Below are 21,034 nucleotides of genomic sequence, written 5' to 3'. Positions count from 1 at the left end.
GAAGAGCTTTTCCTCCACGGACCCCTGCCCACCTGCCCATGCGGGCAGGGCTCTTGCTCTTCCAGCAGCAGGTCTCCTGCACTCAGACCAGGGCCTGCTGCTTGCCCAAGAGGTCCTGACACACCGCCCTCCCCTGCATTCCCAGCCCTTCCCAAATGGAAACCCTTAGACCAACCCAGGAGATCCAATAGGCTGGTCCCTTTGGGTGGGGGAAGAGACCTAAGAACTGAGGAGGACAGGGCCACCAGGTGTCAGCTATGGCAACTGCAACAAAGCAGCCCACGGGGGACCCCACTCCTTTCCCCACCCCCCACTACTGAGCATGTCGTGGGTGCCCATTCCTCCCCACTGGACTAGCTTCTGTGCCCTCCCTCAGTCGGCTTCTAGCAGCCCTTTGGTGCCTGCGCTGTCCTGGGTGCTGAAGATCCAAGCTGATCATCACACCCACCTCCTCAAAGCGCCACATAGGGAACTTCTCATACACACTCTTGCCCCTCACACACACACATGCTTGGCCCAACACACAAACACACTGTCACACTCATTCAACTCCTTGGGAGCCTCCCCAAGGCTCTGTACGTGCACAGCTGACTAGCTGACTATTCTCTTTATTAGGGGACAGCTGGACCCCAGCCTGCAGGGGTGACCCCTTGTTGGCCACTCTCTCAAAGATCCTCACAAAGCACAGTCCCAAGAGGTGGCAGCAGGGTCACTGACCAGCAAGGGGGGCTTGAATCAGGCCTGGGAAGCTCCAACTCACGACCTGGGAGAGGAAATTATTGTCAGCTGAGCCAATTCAGATGCCAGGTTCTAAACACAGCTGGGCTCCAGCCAGAGACGGCCCAGATCCAAAGTCACCGCCCAGCCCCATGCAGGTCAGGCCCAAAGCACCCGCACCTACACAGCTCAGAGCAGACACCGTGCAAAGCACAGCTCAGAGCAGACACCGTGCAAAACGCACTCAGAGCCACAAACCCAGGACCCAGAAGAGAGAGGACTCCCACTGAAGTCAGACACACTGCTCAGTGTCCTCCAACCACAGAACCACAGTGCTGGGAGTCTGTGACCCTGCTCTCAGCTTGGGGCCCAGCGCGTGCTACTGATCTCTGTGGCAGGACAAGGGACTTGGGTATTCTGCTCACTGGCTATGGCCCTGGCCACAGTGTTGCCCAGTCTTTCCACCTTTGCTTCCTCCCTCTTTGTTTCCTGGTGAAGATTTATTGGAGAAACCCCCACCTTAGTACAAGGTAATGAGCCCAAGCAGCCAGAGGAGCAGGGGTGTCAGGGGAACAAGGAGTGGGCGGGGCATCACAATGTCGGAAGATATCAGGATTTGGGGAGCCAACCTGACACTACCCAGGCCGCACATTATGGAACCAACACCCAACTGCGCTCCCCACGGCTGCTCTGCTGGGGCCCCCTCCTCCCCTAGACCTGCCACACTTTTGTCCTGACCTGGCTCTGGCCGCCATGGTGACTTCGCCTTCACCACTGCAGGTGGTCAGCCAGGCCCTGAGATCCCTCCACCCCACAACCCCTTAGCTCCCGGCTATGGTTTGTCCCTCCACTGGCCCTGCTCAGGTTAGCCCTGCTCTTCTGAGCCTCTAGGACTCATCCTTTACCAGGCTGTAAAACGGTGGGGGTTTTTAGCTGCTTTGGCACGCTGTTTCCTCCACTTCTCGCTGCAGTCCCCGAGTCTGCGCCTTGTCTCAGCACCTCCTTCTGCTTCGGCCTCTAACAGTCTTAAGTTGGAAAGCCTGAAATCACCTTTTGTTAAAATGCTGTCTAAATGGATTAAAGGTCAACTTTATTTGTAGGAGTTCTGTTATGTCATAATTTTCTAGAAGACTGCTTAAGAAGAGAGGGGCCCAGAGAAGTGAGATGTCATGACATTCCCCCTCAGATACTCAAGACAAGACTCTGGAGTGGGAGAGTTGGGGTGAGGATAACGGGGTGGGGGGTTGGGGACCATTCTTCTTACGTAAAGGCACTTAGGAGCACTGTATCTGGAATGAAGCTCCAGCTTCAAATCATGGCTCTACCACTCAGTAGCTGATAGGCAAGTAATGTAATCTTTTGTGCTCCATCTTTAAAATGGGAATAAAGACAGAGCAGTCACAGCGATACAGCTGCACTATGGACTTGTAACCCGTAAGAACTATGCCTCGTGTGCTCTTAAGCACACATAAAGTCTGGGTTCCCGGCTGTCTTGTCTTGGTTTTCCCTTGGGGAAGAACCCCTCTGTATTCTAAACCACGCCTCTCAAGCCCTCACTCCAACTACCAGTGTCGGCTACTTCTACCCCGTGGGCCACTTCTTACCTTCTGTCCCACACAGCAAATCTGCCTTACTTAGCCCTTCCCCTGGGAATTTCTCTGATCTACAGGTCTGATCTATCCTTGCTTGGGTTTTACTTGCATGTAGGTCTAGGAGGCTAAGACAAGATGCTTTCACGAGAGACACAAAACACACCCACAGGGGCCCCTCAGTATCTCAGGGCATGGGCCTGAAGCACACCCCGTACTAAAAAATCCTCTGATGACACTAACACCTTGGTTTTATTTATGTAGAAATGGAAGTCCAAGAGATTGTGCCTTCGTGGCAGAGCTAAGTTTATCTATGATAAAAGGCTCTCTGTCCGGAAAGGGCTGCTCTTACTGACTGACCCCTAACTCCTACGGAAGTGCACCCCCTTGCAGACTGCGTCCTGTGGTCTGTGTTTGCTGAGCCCAGAAGCTCATGCAGGCAGGATGGTGACCCCCTCATCTCTGCAGGCCAGCACCAAGCCCAGTGCCAATCTGGGAAGGTGCCACACTCTCAGTGAATGCAGGTGTATGCATCTTCACAGGAGCCAGAGATGGGCAGGGCGGAGAGCTCAGGGGTCAGGAGAGGTGGCTTTTGCTTTATCAGTCTTGCAGAGAGCAGAGGCTCAGCACCCTCTCTGAGAGAAGTGAGAGCTGCTGCTCCTGGGTGGCTGGACGGTGTCCTGCTGATAGGGGTGGGGTTTGAGAGGAGACTAGGAAACTGAAGATCTCCCTCCCAAACTCCAGACTCTGAACCTCCACGTGAGTGGCTAGCTCTCATGTGCAGGGCCCATTCTTTTTCCCCAACCCTTCCTCATCTCGAGTCACGGTAACTCTGTTCTTCCAGTTTCTGGGGCCAAAAGCTGGGGGTCATCCTTGACTCCTTCTGTCACACCCTCCTCCAATTCATTATAAAAGGCATCCTGGCTCTGCCTTCCAAAAACACTGAGAACACAACTCCCTCGTACCACCCTGGCTGCTGCTGTCCCGGACTGAGTGGTCCATGCACTAGACTTCTGCTGGGGCTCCTATCAACACAGCAACCAGGGATCGCTCTGACTTGCAATAGGTTCGCCACTCTTCTACTCAGAGCTCTGCAGCAGCTCCCCAGCGCCCACTCCCTTAGCCTATACAATGGCTGCCAGTGGTGGTCCTCCTCACCTCGGGATCCCCTCTCCCGCCATGCCCCCATGCTTGCTCCCCTCCAACCCCCTTGTTCTGCTTTCTCCACCACACCACCCCGCCCTCTCTTTGGAGCCTTTGCACTGGCTGTCCCTTCAGATGAAAGACTCGCTCCTCCAGATGCTGGCATGGCTCCCTGTCTCACCTGCTCCAAGTCTTTCCTTGAATGTTACCTACTCAACAAGGCCCACCGTAACTACCTGATTTAACTGTAACCAACATTTCTGACACACTGTATAATTTACTCTTTGGTCATATGTGTTTGTTTATTGTCTGTCCCTCCTTCTAAGGATGAGGGTTCTTGTTAGTCTTATTCGGTGCTGAGTCCCAAGTACCTAACAGTACCTGGTGCACAGTACTGCTGATGGAAGCAGAGGGATAGAGGACTGGGAGACCTGCCTCTGGCCTGTGGGTGAGCTGGGCCTACAGGAGTGCCCAGCAGTGTGGGATATCAGGCTGAAGGAGGGCTGGGCACATCTCCCCACCACCACCCCCTTTCCCAGGAAGCTGTTTCACCCAGGGGAACAAGTGGCCTGGAAGAGAAGTAGCCTAGTGTGTCTCCAGCCACAGGGCAAGACCCAGACTGAGCAGGAAGGGGTGACAACTGCCCACTCATCAGAGCCTGCAGTAAAGCAGACAGGGTAAGTGGCCCCAGAGCTAGGCCATCACCCTCCTCAGCTTCTGCCCCAGACTGGCTGAGCTACAAAGAACTGGAGGGGCGAGGAGGTCAAGTGTCTAAAGGCCACCAGCCTTCAAGGCAGGAGACATAGAAGGAGAGAGCCAGAGAGTCTAGGAGAAGGCCCCAGGAGACGTGGACAGCTCCCCCTCCCAAACTCTCCCAGTACTAAGCTTGCCACAGGCTCGTCACAGGCTCACCCCAGGGTCTTCTGGCAAACAGGACTGCCAGTGCAGACCTCCTTGATGCATGGCCCAGGCCTCGCCCCACCTTCTCAGAACGGTTCCCTCACACCTGCTTCTCTTGGCTCTGCAACAGGGGGATGGCCACGCCCATTTCTGCCGGATGTCCACAGCTCTAGGCCTGCCCCCAGGCATCGGGTGAGGAGCAGGTCGAGCTGGGCGCAGCGGGTCCAAGGCAAGCGAGGGTCCAGTTCAGGAAGGCCAGAGGAGGCGGCGGGTCCGATCGGTGCCCCCTCTCCAACCCCCCGTCCCCGCGCCCCGGCCGCCCCCGGTTACCTGTGCGAGTCCTGGTCTCCCCCGGGGGACGCTCCCGCCGGCGCTCAGTATGGGCGATTGGCGTCTTTGGGCCGCTTCAGCTGCACCTTGAGCCTCTTCATGCCGATCTGGAAGCCGTTCATGGCCTGGATGGCGGTCTGCGCGCTGGCCGGGTTGTCGAAACTCACGAAGCCTGGCGAGACACGAGGGACGAGGGCCTGGGTTTCCACGGGGCCGCCCCGGCGGGGTGGGGTGGGTGGGGAGAAGGGCGGGGCCCGAGGGCGGGGCGGGGCGGAGCTGGCGGCGGCCCCTCCCTGCGCTCCCGCCGCACCTCGGGCAGGAGGGGGGCCTCGAGGCTCCTCCCCCCACCCGGGGCCCCGCCCCGGCCCGGCCTCACGCCCCCCACAGCCCGCGAGCGCGCGGCCCCTCCCGGGGGTGGGCGTGTCCGGGGCTCCAGGCCTCGCCGACCCGCGCCTCCAGGCCTGGCCTCCCCAGCTCCACCGCGGCTTTGGGCGGCGCCACTCTCCTGGGCGCCCTCGCCCCCCACCCCGGGCCGGCCCCGGCACCTCAGCCCTCTACTTCGGTGGGAGGGCGGACACACCTGCGGGTGGAGGAGTTTATTGGACACTGTCCTCCCTGACAGGAGGGGGCCTGGCAGCGGGAGGGCACAGGGTGCCGGCCTGGGGAGAGAGAGGAGTGCGAGGGGGAGGGAGGGGGGCACCCCGGAGAAAACCTCTCCACCGCCTTTTCCAGCCGCCCCCCCTCGCGAGGGCCGCCTGACCGTGGGGGAGGGCAGAGGCTGACAGTCCTCGCGGCCCTCCGCCCCCCTCCCGGTCCTTGGCGAGGCTGCCCCGAGCCAGGCTCCTGGCGGACACTTGCCTAAATCCAGTCGGACTGGCAGGAACCCACCACTTCAAGTCCAAGGGCGGTAGGCACCTCCCTTTTATTTAAAATTCCAAGCCCTGGGAGCAGGTGCTCTTGCCCTGGATTCTAAGAGAGCACCAATTGACGCATCCCCTATGAACCCCTCATGGTATCTATAATAACATTAGTAGGGCAAATTAACGCTATTAGTAAAAGTTAGTTGAGAGCCTTCTCTGAGGCCTAGGCAATGCAGAAGTGCTCGGTCACTCTTCCCAACATTCCAGAAAGAGATACAGAACCATCTATGGCTTCTGAAACAAGTAGTTCCCAGCTGGGGATGGATACGAATCTGAAAGTTAGTTTAAAAGTCACCCTTTGGGAACTTTGAATGCATCTCCTTACAGAGACTATATTTCACATCAGCATCTCCTAAACTGGCTCTAACTCGTGCTCCTGAGAAAGGGTCTTCTGTGGTCAGGCTTACCACTGTGCCCCTCCAGGGCAGTTTAAGACACATGAATAAAAAAAAAGCCCACCTCCCATCCCAAGTTCTCCAGTAAATAAACACTCATAGCTTGGTTTGCCTGGTGTTTCCTGGAATTTATTTGACTTGAGAGGCCCTTTGTCCTGTAAAATGGACTTAGATCCTGCGAATTATGTGAAACTAAGTTTGGCGAGGTTCCCAGGCCATCCTGCAAACGTGTCTCATTTAGGGTGCTTGTCCCCAGATGGCCTCTGGATATATAACTAATAGGTGTACAGACCCCCACAGCAGTAGTAGCTGTTTTCTTGGCTAGTTGTCCATGGTACACTGGGCCTGTCCCAGACCTCTCCCTCACCCTCCCCACATGGTGACTGTCTTTTTACCTCTGACCTATGCCCTGCCTCCTCTGGTCTCTTTCCTCTTTCTCTTGACTCCTTCCTGCTTTTGCTCACATTTGTCACGCTCACTCTTGCAGCCATGAGCCATCAAAGATGGTGTGTGTGTGTTGTGTATGTGTGTGTGTGTGTGTACACAGTAAGTGTACTCCAGAATGGGTGCGTATGAACTCAGATGGAATCAGTGAGTCAGGCCCAGAGAAACATGAACGATCTCTGTACAAGACCATGTGCCAAAACAGGAGAGACTTTGGATGGCCCTTAGCCAGAGAGCTGTGGGAGACATCCTTCCACCTTCTCCTCCCATCCTTTTGGCCAGTCTACCACCCCACTGACCTCTCTGCCTGATGACCACAGTCAGGTCTTCACAGAGCAGAGCAGTTTTCACGTGTGGGAACAGCAGGTCTGTTACACAGCTCTCCCCCAGAATCAGGGGCGCGGTTGAACCAAAGCCTCTCTCTGCCGGGAGAGAGAGCCTCACTGGGTGACACCCCTCTCTCCTCCGCTGGCCCGCCGCAGGCACAGCCCTATCAGCTCAGACTCTATCTCCCCACCTGCTCCCGGCCTTCTGTGGCTCTTCTTGCAGGAAACAAATGTGAGCAAAGCAGGGAGGAGTTGGGAGGAAGATAAAGGGGGCTGGGGATACTAGCTAGGGCAGAGGAGTAAAGGGAAGGACTGCTGCCCAGTGAGGAGAGTGGGGGACCAGAGGTCCTGGAAGGAAGAAGCCCAGCCTTCATAGGAGAGTTTAAAATCTCTGAGAGCTCAGGGGTTGGTAAGTGCTCCAGGCTCAAGGGAACGTTTCTCTCTCAGCTAGTTTTGCTAACTGGTGAGGAGTCAGGGCCGCTGAACAGGCCTCTAGACGCTGTCTCCCATTTTAATGGTTCCCAGGGCTGGGTTCCTTCCCCCAGGGCCTACTCCCCCATCCCTCCCAGCGCTGAGAAGGCTCCAGCCTCCCAGGCTGTGGGAAGCCATGTGGGGAGGAGGCCCTCCTGGTGTGCCCCCAGCCCTTCTCCGACACAGCAACCATTTGTGCTGCATGTCAGCTCACAAAGGTTGCAAGATTCTGTTTATGCTCATAAAGAGCAGGTGAGCACTTTGGGGGGCTCACTTTAACACAGGACCACATTTACTCAAAGACAACCCCTCCTTTGGGGTACAAAGGGGGCTCTGGCACCTCCTGAGGGTCTGCTCTGCCACCTCCTGTAACCCTCACACGGCCCCTGAGAAATGACCACCAACATCTTCATTTCCCAAATGAGGACACCGAGGCTCAGAGGTAGATGCCTGCCTGGGAAGGAGCGCAGAGCTCCTTCTCACACTGAAGGCCTCTGGGAGAGTTGCCAAAGCACAGCTGCCAAAGCAAACAAGAAAGAACCCAGGGGGCTTAAGGAGGAAGCACTGGGGTCGGCTGGTGTGGCAGGAGCCCATCTTTCTCTAAGGCCAGTGGACTTTTAGCCCTTGAAGTCTTTCAGGAACTGAAGAAAGAGCCAGAGTAGAGGTATACAGAGGATGATTTCCAGTGGGGGGATAAAACCTTGGTCCTGGAGAAGTTAAATAGGCAAATGGCAGGGCAGACCCCAAGGAAATGCCTTTGAAAAGGTGGGCTGCACAAAAAAAAAAGATGGGACAGCACAAAGGCTTCAGAGCCCTGGGCAGAGCACAAGCCTGCCGGTCCAGGGGGCCCAGTGCTAGGGGGGCTGCTAGCAGCCTCTTCTGCCCTCTGCAACATCTGAGCCCTAACATACATAATGGTGATTTGCCAGCACAAACACCGGCCAAACAGGGAAGGGGTGCAACCCTATCTTCTTCTTTGGCTTTATTTTCTCACACTCAAAGGGAAAGAAACTGCTGGGATAACATTTCCTGTGGCAGCTGCCAGAGGGGAAGGGACCCAGTTGCAAAGACCTTGACTGCTTTGGGGATCATGCTCTAAAACCTCACACCATTCACGGGTCTGCAAAGTGGGTCAGCTAACAGCAATCTCCTTGCCCTGCGCTTGCTGATGCTTCTACACACTTGAGCGGCCTCCCCTTCACCATTCCAAGCTGTGACCGGGGGTTCCCCAGGCAATCCAGGCCCCTACTCTGTCCTCACAGGCTCAGAAGCTGGGGTTCAACCTGGAGATCTAAGCTTCTGGCAAACTCAGCTCTGGTTCCATGTGTGGCTCTCTGGGGACTGGACTCACGAGTGGATCTAGCCCCGTGGGAAGGGCTGACGGAGGCGAAAGAGGTAGCAGGGGAGGGGGCTGAGGGGGGAGTGGAGGGGAGAAGTGTGGGAATGAGGTGGGATTCCAGGAGGTCCAAAGCAAATCCAAACACAGGATGCCCAGTTGAATTCAAATTTCAAATAAATAATATTTTTTTACTATAAGCATCTCCCCAGTATTGTATGGAACATATCACATACAATATTTGGAACATACTTACATACACACAGAATGGATCCATTGTTTATCAGAAATTCCAGTTTAACTGGGCACCCTATATTTTATCTGACAACCAGATCCCGAGATCCTCCCGAGTCCCCTGTCCCATCTCACACCCTGCCCCCACGCGCATTTCCTAAAAGCTGTATTTTCATTCTGTTATTCTCAGGTCAAGGACCTGCCAGCATCTCCCACTGCCTCCATCCCAGAAGCATCCTCATCGGAATGGTCAGCCCTCCCCATCACAGCCCCTCCCTCACGGCTGGCGCCCCTGACCCCTTCTCCCCAAAGCCTCCTGCAGCGTCCTCAGCCACTGTCCTTCCCCTCTTCTCCTCCCGCTCCCGGCCCGTTCTCTGGTCCCTCTGGGGCACTCCCTCCCCTTCTGCACGGCTGTGTACATCCACCTGCCTTTCTCTCTGCTCCATTACTTGGTGCCTTGCAGACTTCAGTGCTGCGCAGTAGGCATGATTGTCATCTAAGCTCAGACCTGAGGCTTCCTGAGGGCAGGACCAGTTTGCTCTTCCTGACTCCTCAGCAATGTGGCTCTGGTGGCCTGAGGGAGTGGTGGGGGAAGGAGGGTTCAGTGGATGGTAGGAGGGAATCAAAGAGTGGGGTAGACAGAGAAGGGTGGCGGGGGCAGGACAGAGAGGTGGACAGAGAGGACCAAGGGGCAGGCAGGACGGGAGGGGGGGTCTCAGCGGGGCAGACCCCTCCCCCCCAAGGATCATGCTCCACATCCATCCACCAGGGCCTCTAGGATGGCCAGAGGAGGGGATGCTGGGAGAATGGGCTCGGCTCGATGCCCCCACCACCCTGGCCCAAGGTGACTCCTTCCCCTTCTCCATGGGTGGAAACTGGGCCTTGTGGAGGGCGGGGGAACCTGTCTCTTGGACTGGGATGGGGGCGATGGAGAGCGGTTAGGGGGCAGGGGTGGGCAGGGAAAGCCAAGAAGCGGAGAGAAAAGCAGCAGAGAGAAAAGAGGTGGAGCTGGGGGCTGGGCCTTAGGGAGCACCTGGGGTGGGGGGGGCGGCGATGTGGAGGAGAAGGTTAAAAGCAGTCGGACACCGGACACCGGTAAATTGGTGCGAGCACCGCCCTGTCCTGGGTGAAGCTAGTTGGTTTGTTATCTTTACCCACCAAAGCATTTACTTTGGTTAGTCGCCCGATCCACAAACACTTTCGAGGAGATGACATTACCGAAAGGGAGGAACATCTGCATCAGCTCAGCGTCCCCAAACTCCTGGGGCAGATGGTAGATGAACAGGTTACAGCCCTCGGGCCCTGCGGTGGGGGGGGGGGGGGGGGGCGGGGAGGAGGGATGGCGGGGTGGGGGGAAGAGAGAGACAGAGGAGAGGTGAGCGAGTTAGGCAGCGGCAGCAGGGAGGGGGACAAGGTTGGGGGGGGGGTCTCATCCAAGAGCCAAGGGCGGCCACGGAGGAGTGGGGACTGCTGAGCCCCAGTCTGAGCTCTGGTCCCCGCCCTGCCCCTGGGCAAGTCACTGAACCTCTCTGTGCCTCAGTCACCTTTGCTGCGAAAGCGTCTGTAACAGGGGGCCTGGCAACTCGCTCCAGGGGCGGAGCTGACGCGTGAAGGGGGTCAGCGTGCCAAGGCCCGACCAGCCAGGGAGAGGAGGCGCTGAGGAGAGGCTCGGGGGAGGGAGACCTGAGAGGGTCTGCCTGCCGCCCAGTCAGCCCAGCCCCTGCTCTGGAATCGCCCTGGGGCAGCCATGCCAGTGGTCCTGTGATATGGCTTCACCTCGCCTCCAGCTCCGACCTTGGGGCCACCTTCCTCCACAACCTGCAGCCATCTGGTGCCCCATGGTCCCACCTTCCCCTGCCCCAAACCTCACACTCAGCCCCCATCCCCAGTGCAGAAATCAAGACTTATCTTGTCTCCTCCAGCAGGCTAGGTGCACAGGGTGGGGCTTCACGGCATGGCCCGGTGTTCAGCTGGGGCTCCCGCATGGAGCTCCGCATTCCATGACAAGGAAAACAACCCCACCACTTCTGCACAAACTACTGGTCAGGGTCCTCTAAGCACTTGAGCTGTATGTTAAGTCACTTAATCTTCCTGCAGCCCTTGGAGGCAAGTGCTATTGTCACTCCCACTCCACAGATAGGAAACGGAGGCCCAGAGAGGTTAGGTCACCTGCCAAACATCACACAGCAGGGGGTGGAGCCAGATCTCAGCGGGCTAGTCTGGGCTTTCCTCTCTCTGCCTATCATAGATCTCCACGCCCCGGAAACACTGAACACTGGTGAAGCCTTTGGGTTTCTGAAATTTCTAGGCTGCTAAAGTTTTACATTTTTCTTTTTAAATAAACAACATGCCCAGTTTTCATTTGAAATAGAACTCTCTCTAAGACGATTCATCTATTTCATGCCATTTTAAACAGAGTATGCTGCATATTTTTAACCTTTTAAGACTGGTCCTTCCAATGATTGTTCCCAGCCAGCATGCAAAGGAGGCAGGCGCGTTTGTCAGAGGCATCTCAGAACCAAGGTTCTGACCAGAGGCTGGTAGGAACTGAGCGTGAGCTTGGAAAGTGAAGGTGGTAAGGCCCCGACGAGGACAGCGATGTGGTGTTCACAGCCAGAGCTGTGTGGGGCTTCCCTGGGACAGGTGAGGCTTCAGGTAACCCAGTTCGGAGCAAGTGTCTAGACCCTCACTCTCTCCTAGGTCCCTACAAAGACTCCTCTGACCACCAAAGCTACCTTCTGAGCATCTGACTTCCTGGGTCCTAGATCCCTGCCCTGCACCATCTGCACTCCCCTTGTGCCCTCAGCCTCTCCTCCCCGGCCATGGTCTCCAGGCAAACTACCAGCTGACGGCGCATTCAGAACCAGAACCGGCGCAAGTGCAAGCGTCCTGGGGTCCCTTCTGCTGAATCCCCCAAGTGTTGGTGACCCTCCCCTTACCCCATCTCCAGCCATGCCAGGTTCTCACTGGTTCACACTCTGTAGATGGATCCCTGGATGGTCCCCAGCTCAATGTGAGTCCCCTGAGGGTAGGAATCAGCTCAAAGGCCTGATCTAAGCCATACCTTTTCCAGGACTCCCCCCAGATAGTGTCTATTCGCTCTGTCTCTTCTGGTATTCCCTAAGTATACAATCTGTGGTCTGAGTCTCTTTCTTCTTTAGGTCTGGAAGCTTTTGCCTCCAGCCAAATTGGAAGATTTAGGGACAGGGACATTAGCCTTCTCCTGTCCTTCTGTACCTCCCCCAGCTCTGCCTTCTTTCTCCCTTCCATTCCTTTCTTCAGGTCTTCCCTCAATGCCCCCTACCCCATGCAGCCACCTGCTTTGAACTTGGGACTCTCACTTCAAGTTCTGTAAGCTTCTTTATATGGATGTTGTGTTTATTCAACTTAAAGATTCAAGAAGCTCTTGAGGGCAGTCCTATCAGTGTGGTATGCAGCAGAGCTTCACGGGAATGCCTCTCCCAGCTCCAACCAACCACCCCCCACCCCATCCTGCCCTTCACGCCTCAAAAGGGAGCCTACACATCCCAGCCTTTGGAGAAATGGTGAAACAGAGCCCCAGAGACAGAAGGTGCTACCCTGAGCACACTGTGGCCCTGGGGACAGCCAGAACTTGGGCATCCCTGAGGGTCACCTCGGCCCACCTGTGGAGTGGACAGCCTCCAGGAATTCAGGCATCTGTTGCTTTTCAGGCTCAACTCAAAGACAAAATGCCAGAAGGAGGGTCTCCCCAGCAACCAGTGTGTCCGGTATTTCAATGACTTCACACAGGGGGAGGTAACCGTGATAGAAAGGACCAACCACTGGCATGGCTGGAAGAACACAGCTTTCCTTCTCACCTATGCCTCAGGGAACGCTGTGGACATGGCTTTGGTCTGCCTCCAGCCCAGCCCAGCCTATCTCCCCACTCTGTCTCATCCCCAAGGTCAAGCTCATCTCCTAATTCACAGCACTCATGCCTTTGCTTCTGTTCTTCCTACCTCGAATGTTTGTGTCCCCAACTCTATGTGCTAAAGACTTCATTCATCCTCCAAGGCCCCCAAAGCCTCCTCTGATGACCCTGTCCTGGCACCTTGAGCTCACCCTGTGCGAAGCCTGGTTCTATACCATCTAGGTCCACGATTCCCCCCACCCCCATGCCCTGCTCTCCCATGGTGCCTCGCCCAGTACATCAGTCAGGGAGAACGTGGACAACAGTAGGAGATCCCGCAGCTGAGAGCTGGCTTGGAGGGGACTGGTCTGGGGAGCAGGGAGCAGGGCACAGGGCAGCAGGGGGTGGGGGAACTGAAGGCACTCAGAGATGGAAGGAAGGTTGGAGAAGTTTAGAGCAAGGTGCCTGGGGTGGAGAAGATGGAGGGGCTCACTCTGTGTAAGGGTAGGGGCCAGTCTGTGTGTTGGTCAGAGCTGCACTGACCTGCATCTGTGTGCGCGCAGCAAGGCTTAGAGACCCCTGGGGCCACGGGCCAGAGTGACGCAGGACACTGACAGCAGGCTGAGGGTGTGGCAGCCTAAGGCCAGTGAGGTGACAAAGCTAATAGTGCCTGTGGGCACAGCGCTCTGTTCTGGGCCTGGGAGATATGGGCCCCACCAGGACTCCTGCCCCCACCATGGCCCCCACCCTGCATGGATCTGATCTTACTGACATGCACTGAAGAGCTGGACCAAGGCACAGAGAAGCAGGGCAAACAGGCTGGAGGGCCACAGCCCAAGAGGGGGAGCCTCCGGTGGAGACCCGGCTGCTGGACCACCTCCCCACCTCACTTGACCAGTAGGGGGCCCAGACCCTATGGGTTCCTGTAGCTTGGCTCTCCTGGGTACCAAGAGATGATGACACAGATCTCAGGAGCTGCCCAATGTTCGTAAACTGGGGTGATGGGCACCATGGGCAACTTTAGAGGGGTGACAGTTTGGTGAAGGAAGGGCTGTGCGTGAGAAATGCAGAGGAAATTTCTGGAATTCCGGTCAAACTTGGGCTCCTCTGAGTTTCCTGCTTCCCTAGTGACTGGTCTTTGCTATCCTCATTTTACAGGTGAGGACGTCAGGGGTCAGAGAGGAGGAGGTGGCCAACCTGGGAGTCAGACCCAGATGGATTTATTTCAAAGCCCAGGCTCTCAGCCATCTGCGGTCTGTGTGGGGCCTGTATGACCAATGGGTTTGGACTAGCAACCCGGCAGGGTCCTTTCCAGAATGGAACTACACACCCGGCGCTGGGACAGCCTGCTGCAGGGACTATGAGCTGGCGATCTGGAGACACGGCACTCCCCTGGCCAAGTGGGCTCCTGTGGCAGACGGAGGGGCCTCACTGCAGGGTGAGCTTTCCCGTGGGGTGGGCAAAGCAAGACCTTGTTGGTCTCCTGCCCCTCACACTGATCTCTCTGTGAGCAGGCCCGTGGAATCCCCGAGCATGGGCTTATTTCTCCAGCCTCCTATGGGGTTTCTAGACTCTGGAATGGGAGGACACTTGAAAGTCTCTATTAGATCCCAGCCCCCCAAACCCCACTGGCCTTGCCTGGCCTGCCCTGGGCCCTGGGCATACTAGAGCCTCTGGATGGGACTTTCTATGAGGCTCTTCTCCCACTAGGCTGCACTGAGTCTCTCCCCACCCCGTCTGCTGCCCGTGGAGTCCCTGGGAGCTCCAGCTGTCTCTCCCGGTCACCCAGAGGATACAAGTTCTCCTGTCCGTGATGAACACGTCTCCCTACTCCTGCTCCATTCCGAACATTCCTCCATCCTCCCTTCCTTTCCACTGGCCAAATCCTGCCCAGTAGGGGAAGGAAATTCTTCCACCCCACCTCCTCCAGGTTTTCCCTTCCCGACCCCCCATCTCTTGGGTTTACAGAACTGCCCTCGAGAAGCCCACCTCTGCGCTTGGACTGGAGAATGCCACGTCCTGCAATCCTGCTGTCTTCCCTCGCCCTCCTCAACACAACACGCAAACATAGTCACCCTTCGAAAGAAACGCCCCAGCCAAAGGCCCAAGTGAGCAGCCTCTTTAGGGACAGCAGGGGGTGAGGAGGAAGCCCCAGCTCAAAGACTCACCTTCTCTCTGCTGCTGGGGGATCATTGGAGGTGGCTGAGGAAAGGCCTGGCTTATCTGACCATAGGCAGCAGGGTAGGCGGCTGCTGGAGGGCCAAAGAGAAGAGGCAAGAGGGAGAAACGGTGACAGTGACATGGAGAGACAGAGTGAGAGGCGGGAAGAAAGAGAGAAACTTCAGTGTTGAGCAGTAAAAGCAGACCAGCCAAAAAGGGCATTTTAGCTTAGCCACCTAAAATAAAGCCAGCTGAGGGCACGTGTGTGTGTGTGTGTGTGTGTGTGTGTGTGTGTGTGAGTGGGTGTGCACGCGCACACATGCGCTCCCAGGGTTGGGGAAGGCAAGTCTATTCTGAAACAATGGACAACCCACAGGCATAGGTAATCCACAGTAATGGATCATCAGAAACACTGGCCTGCCTGGGCCAGATCACCCCACCAGCCGGGATGCCCATTTTCCAAGCCACAGCTGACTTTTGCACACATGGTCCACCCACTCTGATGGCACCTGTGTGGGAGGGTTAGGTGCCACTGAGGTATGAGCTTGGCCTCTGGGGTCCTGCCAGGGGCTGGTCCCCAGGAGCAGAACACTGAGTTGGACACACCTAGTGCTTTCTGCCTTCAACTGGGAAGGGTCAGAGGTGGGACAGGAATGGCCAGCACCTTCCTCCACCTGGGCTGGCTCCAACAGGTGCAGGATCCGAGGTCAGAGCTCAGGGGTCCCAGCAGGTAAGACAGAGCTTCCCCTGACCTCCAGATGTGAGAGGCCAGCTTCACCAGAACCCCCACGTTGCCTTCAGGGGAGAGCTCTCTGGCTCTTTCTGACCTGGCCAGGCAGCAGGAAACCGGCAGCAGGAAGGATTATGGTGCGTGTGAGAGAGACAGAGAATCATGGCTTCCTACAGTGGCTCACGGCCTTCCCACTCAGTGACCTAAGGTCATTTGCTCGCCGCAAGGCTATCTCTTCTCAGTTCTCCTTTTATTCTACCTCTGGCTGCTGTTGCCGGTATGTGACCGTGAGGTGGGGGGGTGTCGCTGCTTCCCTTGCACCCAGGCATCTACCCTTGCCAGGCCAGTGATGTGAACTCCAGCTGCACCCCCAGAGCTGCCTTGCGATTTGAAGCCAGGGACGCACCGGCCTCGGCAGCACCACGGCGGGAGGAAAATCTGGCCTCCGAGATGCATAGCTTCCCAGCAAGGTTAGGGCTCCGACTAGGGCTCCAGTTAGAAGCTTCTCCTCTGAGAAGGGTACCCACCCTCACAGGTAAACCCTGCCTGAACACTAGGGGGAGCCGTCGAGAGGGAGGGGGTCCTCTCCCAGGAAAGCCCTCCCTCATCCTCCCCACCTCCCCCCAGTTGGGCCCAGGCCAGGTGTGGGAAGGGGACCCTGGTGCCCGGGAATGAGGACTGGGGCCGAGAGGGTACTAACGACCTGCATACTGCTGCACTCCAGCGTAGGCCTGCTGCAGGGGGTCCGCGGCGGTGGGGCTCTGCGCTGCAGGGGAGCCAAGGGAGCAGAAGTCAGCCATGCCCACCAGACCAGCCTCTCCCCAACCATGCCCACAAGATGAGGCTGTGGCCGCAAGGCTCTTCCCAGCCACAGTGGCGTGGCTCCCACCCTGACTGGGGGCTGGGGAACGCAGGGGGTAGGCAGCTCACTCAGAAGACTGACCGGATCCTGGAGAAGGGCTGAGGGACAGTGAGTGAGGGGGCTAGAGGCTATAGAAGGGTGGGCTCCTCCGCACTTGTCCCCAGCACAAATCAGGGACAGATTCCCACCTGGGTAAAATAAAGGGCCTGTGAGGCTTCATCCCGCCACTCCATCTTCCCGGGCCACCCATTCCTGCTCAAACCCAGGCACCTCTCCATTAGTCTCCGGGAGTTTGCCCAGGCATGGAGGGTTTGCACTCTGAGGCTGCTCCTGAGACACCCTCTGCAGGGAGTAACCACACAAATAAGGTCTCCCCCGTGGGCTGGGGAAGGGGTGGAGACAACCGAAGCTGAAATACCAGGGGACCTCCCACCTGACGTCTTGAGTCTGGGATATCTACTGCCCAGTGTGAGGAGAGGAGCCTTAAGCTGATAATCTGGCAAATAACTTGGAGAAGCTGGGCTAGGGAGAAGGCTTGGCTTGTTTCTGTTGCCTCTGTTGTGCCTACAGTTGCCATGGGGGAAAGCTAGTGTGGGCACACTTGGTGAACAAGGGCCCTGATGACTGATGAGGTAGGGGGCTGGCCCTGGAGGCCCAGGGAGGCAAGTGGGGACACATCCAGCCTCAGCCTGTTTGAAGCAGACTAGATAACAAAGTGAGGCAGGAAGAAAATCATCTGGGCTTCCCTGTTTGGCAGCTCAGGCCAGCCAAGCTAACTAGTTAATGCTAGGCTTTGGGGCCCACAGAGCAGGAAGAATTCCCAAACTTCCATTCTCAGCTCTTGTCCGAAAACCTCTCAGGAACATTCCACTAGAAGAATAGCTCCCGAGCTTCAGGGGAGCCCAGGGAAGACCCTGGGGTGATAGTCCTTGGACACAGCATGGATGGCAGCATGGAAGCTAGGCCCAGGGGGGCACTGCTCAGAGTGGGGAGCTGAAGATGGGGAAGGATGCGGGTCCCTTCCTGCCTGCGGTTGTCTTGGGACAAAACCCTCACCGCAGAGACTGGAGCCAGGAGATCCCAGTGGCGATGGTGAGAGTACTGGTGCTGGTGCTGGTGCTTGCTGGGGCTGGCTTTCTCCTCCCTCCTGCTCCCTCTGCCTGACCCCTCCACCAGCCCCAGCTCTCTAGGCGGCCATGTCTAGGTTTGTCCCCTTAGCCTTCCCAGCTGCTCCAACGCAACGTGTCTTTATGCAAATGAGAAAAAGGTGTCCCTTCCTCTGGCCAGTTTGGTGACCAAGGCAAAATCTAACCTGCACCACTTCCATGGTGGTTGCTCCCAGAAGAGTGCTGGGACCATAGCAAGTGCTCGGCAAGTATGGTGACCTAAGGAGTGAGCCGGCCTCAACAGTTGAGAGAGCCGCCCTTCAGGGCTGTTACATGGCAGGAGAGGCCACACTGTGGGCGTCGAACATGCTCTCCATGAGCGAGAGAAGAGAACAGAGAAGCTACCCGGGGCTAGGAAGCAGAGAAAAGCATTTCTGAGACCCCTCTCCACTTCTTTGCTTAATGACCTCATTAGTAACTGCCAAAGAGTGAACACTTTGAAGGATCTCGCTCATTACAGTGGCTCCAAACTCTGCATTTAAAGATGGTAAATTAATTTTTTTAATGTACTACTTCTCTCCTTTCCTTCCCTCCATCCCTCCCTCCTGTTCTGGCAGGGAATTGTTTATGGGATGTGGCAGATTGTTACAAATGGGGGAGAGGAACATTTCCAAATTCCATGAGGGAAACAGCTCACAGATGCTGGAGGGGGTGGGGGAAGAAACAGGTTTGTCAAAATCCAGATATCCAGATGGGCTTGCAGGCAGGGAGGAGGGGGGGAGTGGGAGGAATGAAACCACCCAGATGTGCTGGGGAATGGATCTCCCAGCTCATGAGCCTGAGTGGGGAGGAGCCCAAGAACCTGAGATTGGTGGGGTCTCTCCTGTCTCTGGCTTCCCATGCCCCTCCCCACCTCCCTGGCCGGACTGGAGTCTTCCTCCTCCAACAACACTCCAGATCCTTCAGTCCTGCGACTTCACTCTGGGTTTCTCTGGCCTCTTGTCTAGGCAGTGAGGGTTAGATCAGATCTGACCCTCAGATCTGAGGGATCTGAGCACTGGGATCAGATCAGAGACAACTCCGAGGCCAAAGTCAGGAAATTCTCCTCTATTTCTGGCTAGCATAGTGACCTTGCACTCGGCTGCGGGTGGAACTTTCATCGTCTGTGGATGTCTGGGCCTCACTCCAGACACTGAAATCAGAATCTCCGGGATTCTTTGATTTCACAAAGTCACCCAGAAGTTACTGATGAGCAACCAGAGTAGAGAGCACTGCTTTGCCCCCCAAGCTGACTTCCCCTGTCCTGGTTCGGCCAACCTCTTTGCCAGCTCCTCCCTGGGCCAGGCAGGCCCATTGGTCTCTGTGCCTCCAGGGCAGTCCCTTCCACAGAAGTGTGTTCCTTGTTCATCCTCACCTCTCTAATGTCTACGTATTTGTTAAAGTAGATCTGGTCTCCTCCTTGGGAAGCTCTCTCGGGCTCCTTCAGCCTACAGAACTCTCCCTTCATTTGAATCCTTTAGCATCTCAAGGCAGAGAACTTTCACTCTCGAGGACACTCTCTGTTCTGCCTTATTGTCTCATTATGCTCTCCACATATACTGTATTCCTGGCTGACTTTGACCTCTAGGGGATAGGCCCCTGTCCTGTTCTTCTTCTGGAGGCCCCTTTCCTCTGGCACAGATGACTGGGCGCTTACAAGTCCTGATGGGGACTCTGTAACCTGACCATCTGCCCTCCGGGAAGGAAGACAGCATCTTCATATCTCATATTGCCCCTTGCCAGTCTACTCTAGGGCTTTAGGCCCAGCTTTCCTGCTCTCCTGTCAGTCCACCTTCAAAACTAGACAGCAGCTGCTTCAAGTCAGCTGGGCACTCTCACCACAACAGAAATGCTAAGTTCTAGAGGAACAAAGTTAATCAGGAGCTGGCCTTCTGGATCTTGTGTGCTGCAATTTATGCGGGAAGCACTGGGGTGCTAGCCAAGGTTCTGATTCCCTGTCCAGCGTACAGATCCAGGGACCCAAGGGGTACGTAGATGCTAAATGGACAGTTTATATGTCTTTGCTACCTTCTTATTAGAACTTTTTCTTCCTTAACACTAAGAATCTTAGCATCTATCTCCTCACTTCCTATGGGTCAAATTTACTCTCAGTTAATTTGCAGTTACTAGCCTCTCAACCTGGTTGTACAACTGTATCTATTCTCTTCCCTGTCCTGACAGAGTTCCATGAGCTTCTTTCTCACCCTCAGACTCGCACCTCTCCAAGAAGGAGAATTTGGTCTCTTCTTCCCAGTCAGGGGCTCCCTGAAGGAGGGCAGGAGGCTAGCTGTCTCTGATCACATGTGGGGTTCAGCTAAGGAAGAGGCAAAAGGTAGGAGCCACATATTCCCTGTTACACCACCAAGGGCAGAGATGGAATGGACAAGGAATGTGCTGCATGGGAAAGGAAAGGATAGGCTTACCTGGGTAGGGGTGGATGCCGTTAGCAAACACAGCTTCCGCAGCAGGTTGCCCGTTGGCCTGTGGGGGGAGGCCGGTGAAGCCGTTCACCCCAATGGGGGACGGGATGCTAGGCACAGCTGGTGCAGTGATGCCCGGAGGGGTGCTGCCACCTGGTTCCAGAGGTGGAGAGGGGTGGAGGAGGAGGGGAGGCAAGTGGAACCAAGGTGAGGAAGGCCAACCCATGGAGCTCCACCTGTTGGCTCCAAGGGCCTTGGAATGTACCTACTCAGACCTATCTGGGAATCATGCCTTGGGTTATTTCCCTGCATGGTAACACCACTCATCCCAACTGTATCCATCCTTCAAGGCAGAGTCCAAATCTAGCCTACCTCATAAAGACTTCTGTGACCAGTGACTACAACATGATCTTGGACACGCAGCTCATAAACTATTCTCAGTGTCCTTGAATTTGGTCACCCTTAATTTTCGTTTCATCTTTTTCAGTGGTTGTTGCTCACCTCCAGCTAAGTCAGGATGGATTGGTCATTGTATAGCCAGTAAGGAACTTCTAAGTTGATGGCTCTGCTCTCTTGTCTGCATTACAAAAGGAGCTGATCTACCTCCCCACCAAGGAGTTTTGCTACTCTGGTGGATGAGGTCTTAATTCTGATGCTCCGGGTTGAGAATCACTGAATGGAATACTAACCAAGATCCAGCTAAGAACACACCTTGTGGGGCGCCTGGGTGGCTCAGGTGGTAAAACTCTGTCTTTGGCTCAAATGAAGGGGGATCAAGCCCCACATTGGGCTCCCTTCTCAGTGGGGAGTCTTCTTGTCCCTCTCCCTTTACCCCCTCACCCCGAGCTCAGGCTCTTTCTCACTTGCTCCCTGTCTCTCAAAAAAAAAAAAAATCTTTAAGAAAATTTTTTAATAAAGCAAATTTTTTAAAAAAGAACATGACTTGTGAAAGGGGTTATTTCCAAGCCCCCTGTCCTTGAATAACTCCCGAGATCCTCTCTTGCTTATTGTGCAGTTGCCCTGGGAAAAGCCAATGAGTCT

The 21,034-nt window shown here is 55.9% G+C and overlaps 1 protein-coding gene across 50 annotated transcripts in view; it reads right to left on the bottom strand.

Annotated features, from left to right (window-relative positions):
• Window positions 1–21,034, bottom strand: part of CELF4 (CUGBP Elav-like family member 4) — a 287,772-nt gene that overhangs the window by 4,864 nt on the left and 261,874 nt on the right. For 5 of the 50 annotated variants that reach the window (XM_059139816.1, XM_059139817.1, XM_059139821.1 and 2 more), the window contains exons 8-13: window positions 19,997–20,146; window positions 16,267–16,332; window positions 14,845–14,928; window positions 10,024–10,107; window positions 5,260–5,338; window positions 4,680–4,851 (exon numbers count right to left, since the gene is read on the bottom strand). In XM_059139816.1, the coding sequence (XP_058995799.1) occupies window positions 4,680–4,851; window positions 5,260–5,338; window positions 10,024–10,107; window positions 14,845–14,928; window positions 16,267–16,332; window positions 19,997–20,146 (635 nt within the window). Of the gene's footprint in view, window positions 1–4,679; window positions 4,852–5,259; window positions 5,339–9,053; window positions 9,380–9,963; window positions 10,108–14,844; window positions 14,929–16,266; window positions 16,333–19,996; window positions 20,147–21,034 lie in introns of those variants that run through there. The other 45 variants (XM_059139824.1, XM_059139823.1, XM_059139829.1 and 42 more) reach the window with 14 other exon arrangements.

This window comes from Mustela lutreola, chromosome 11 (assembly GCF_030435805.1).
Source record: "Mustela lutreola isolate mMusLut2 chromosome 11, mMusLut2.pri, whole genome shotgun sequence".
NCBI lineage: Eukaryota > Metazoa > Chordata > Mammalia > Carnivora > Mustelidae > Mustela > Mustela lutreola.
Note: the sequence above shows the minus strand (reverse complement) of the source record. Positions and strands in the feature narration are given on the sequence as shown.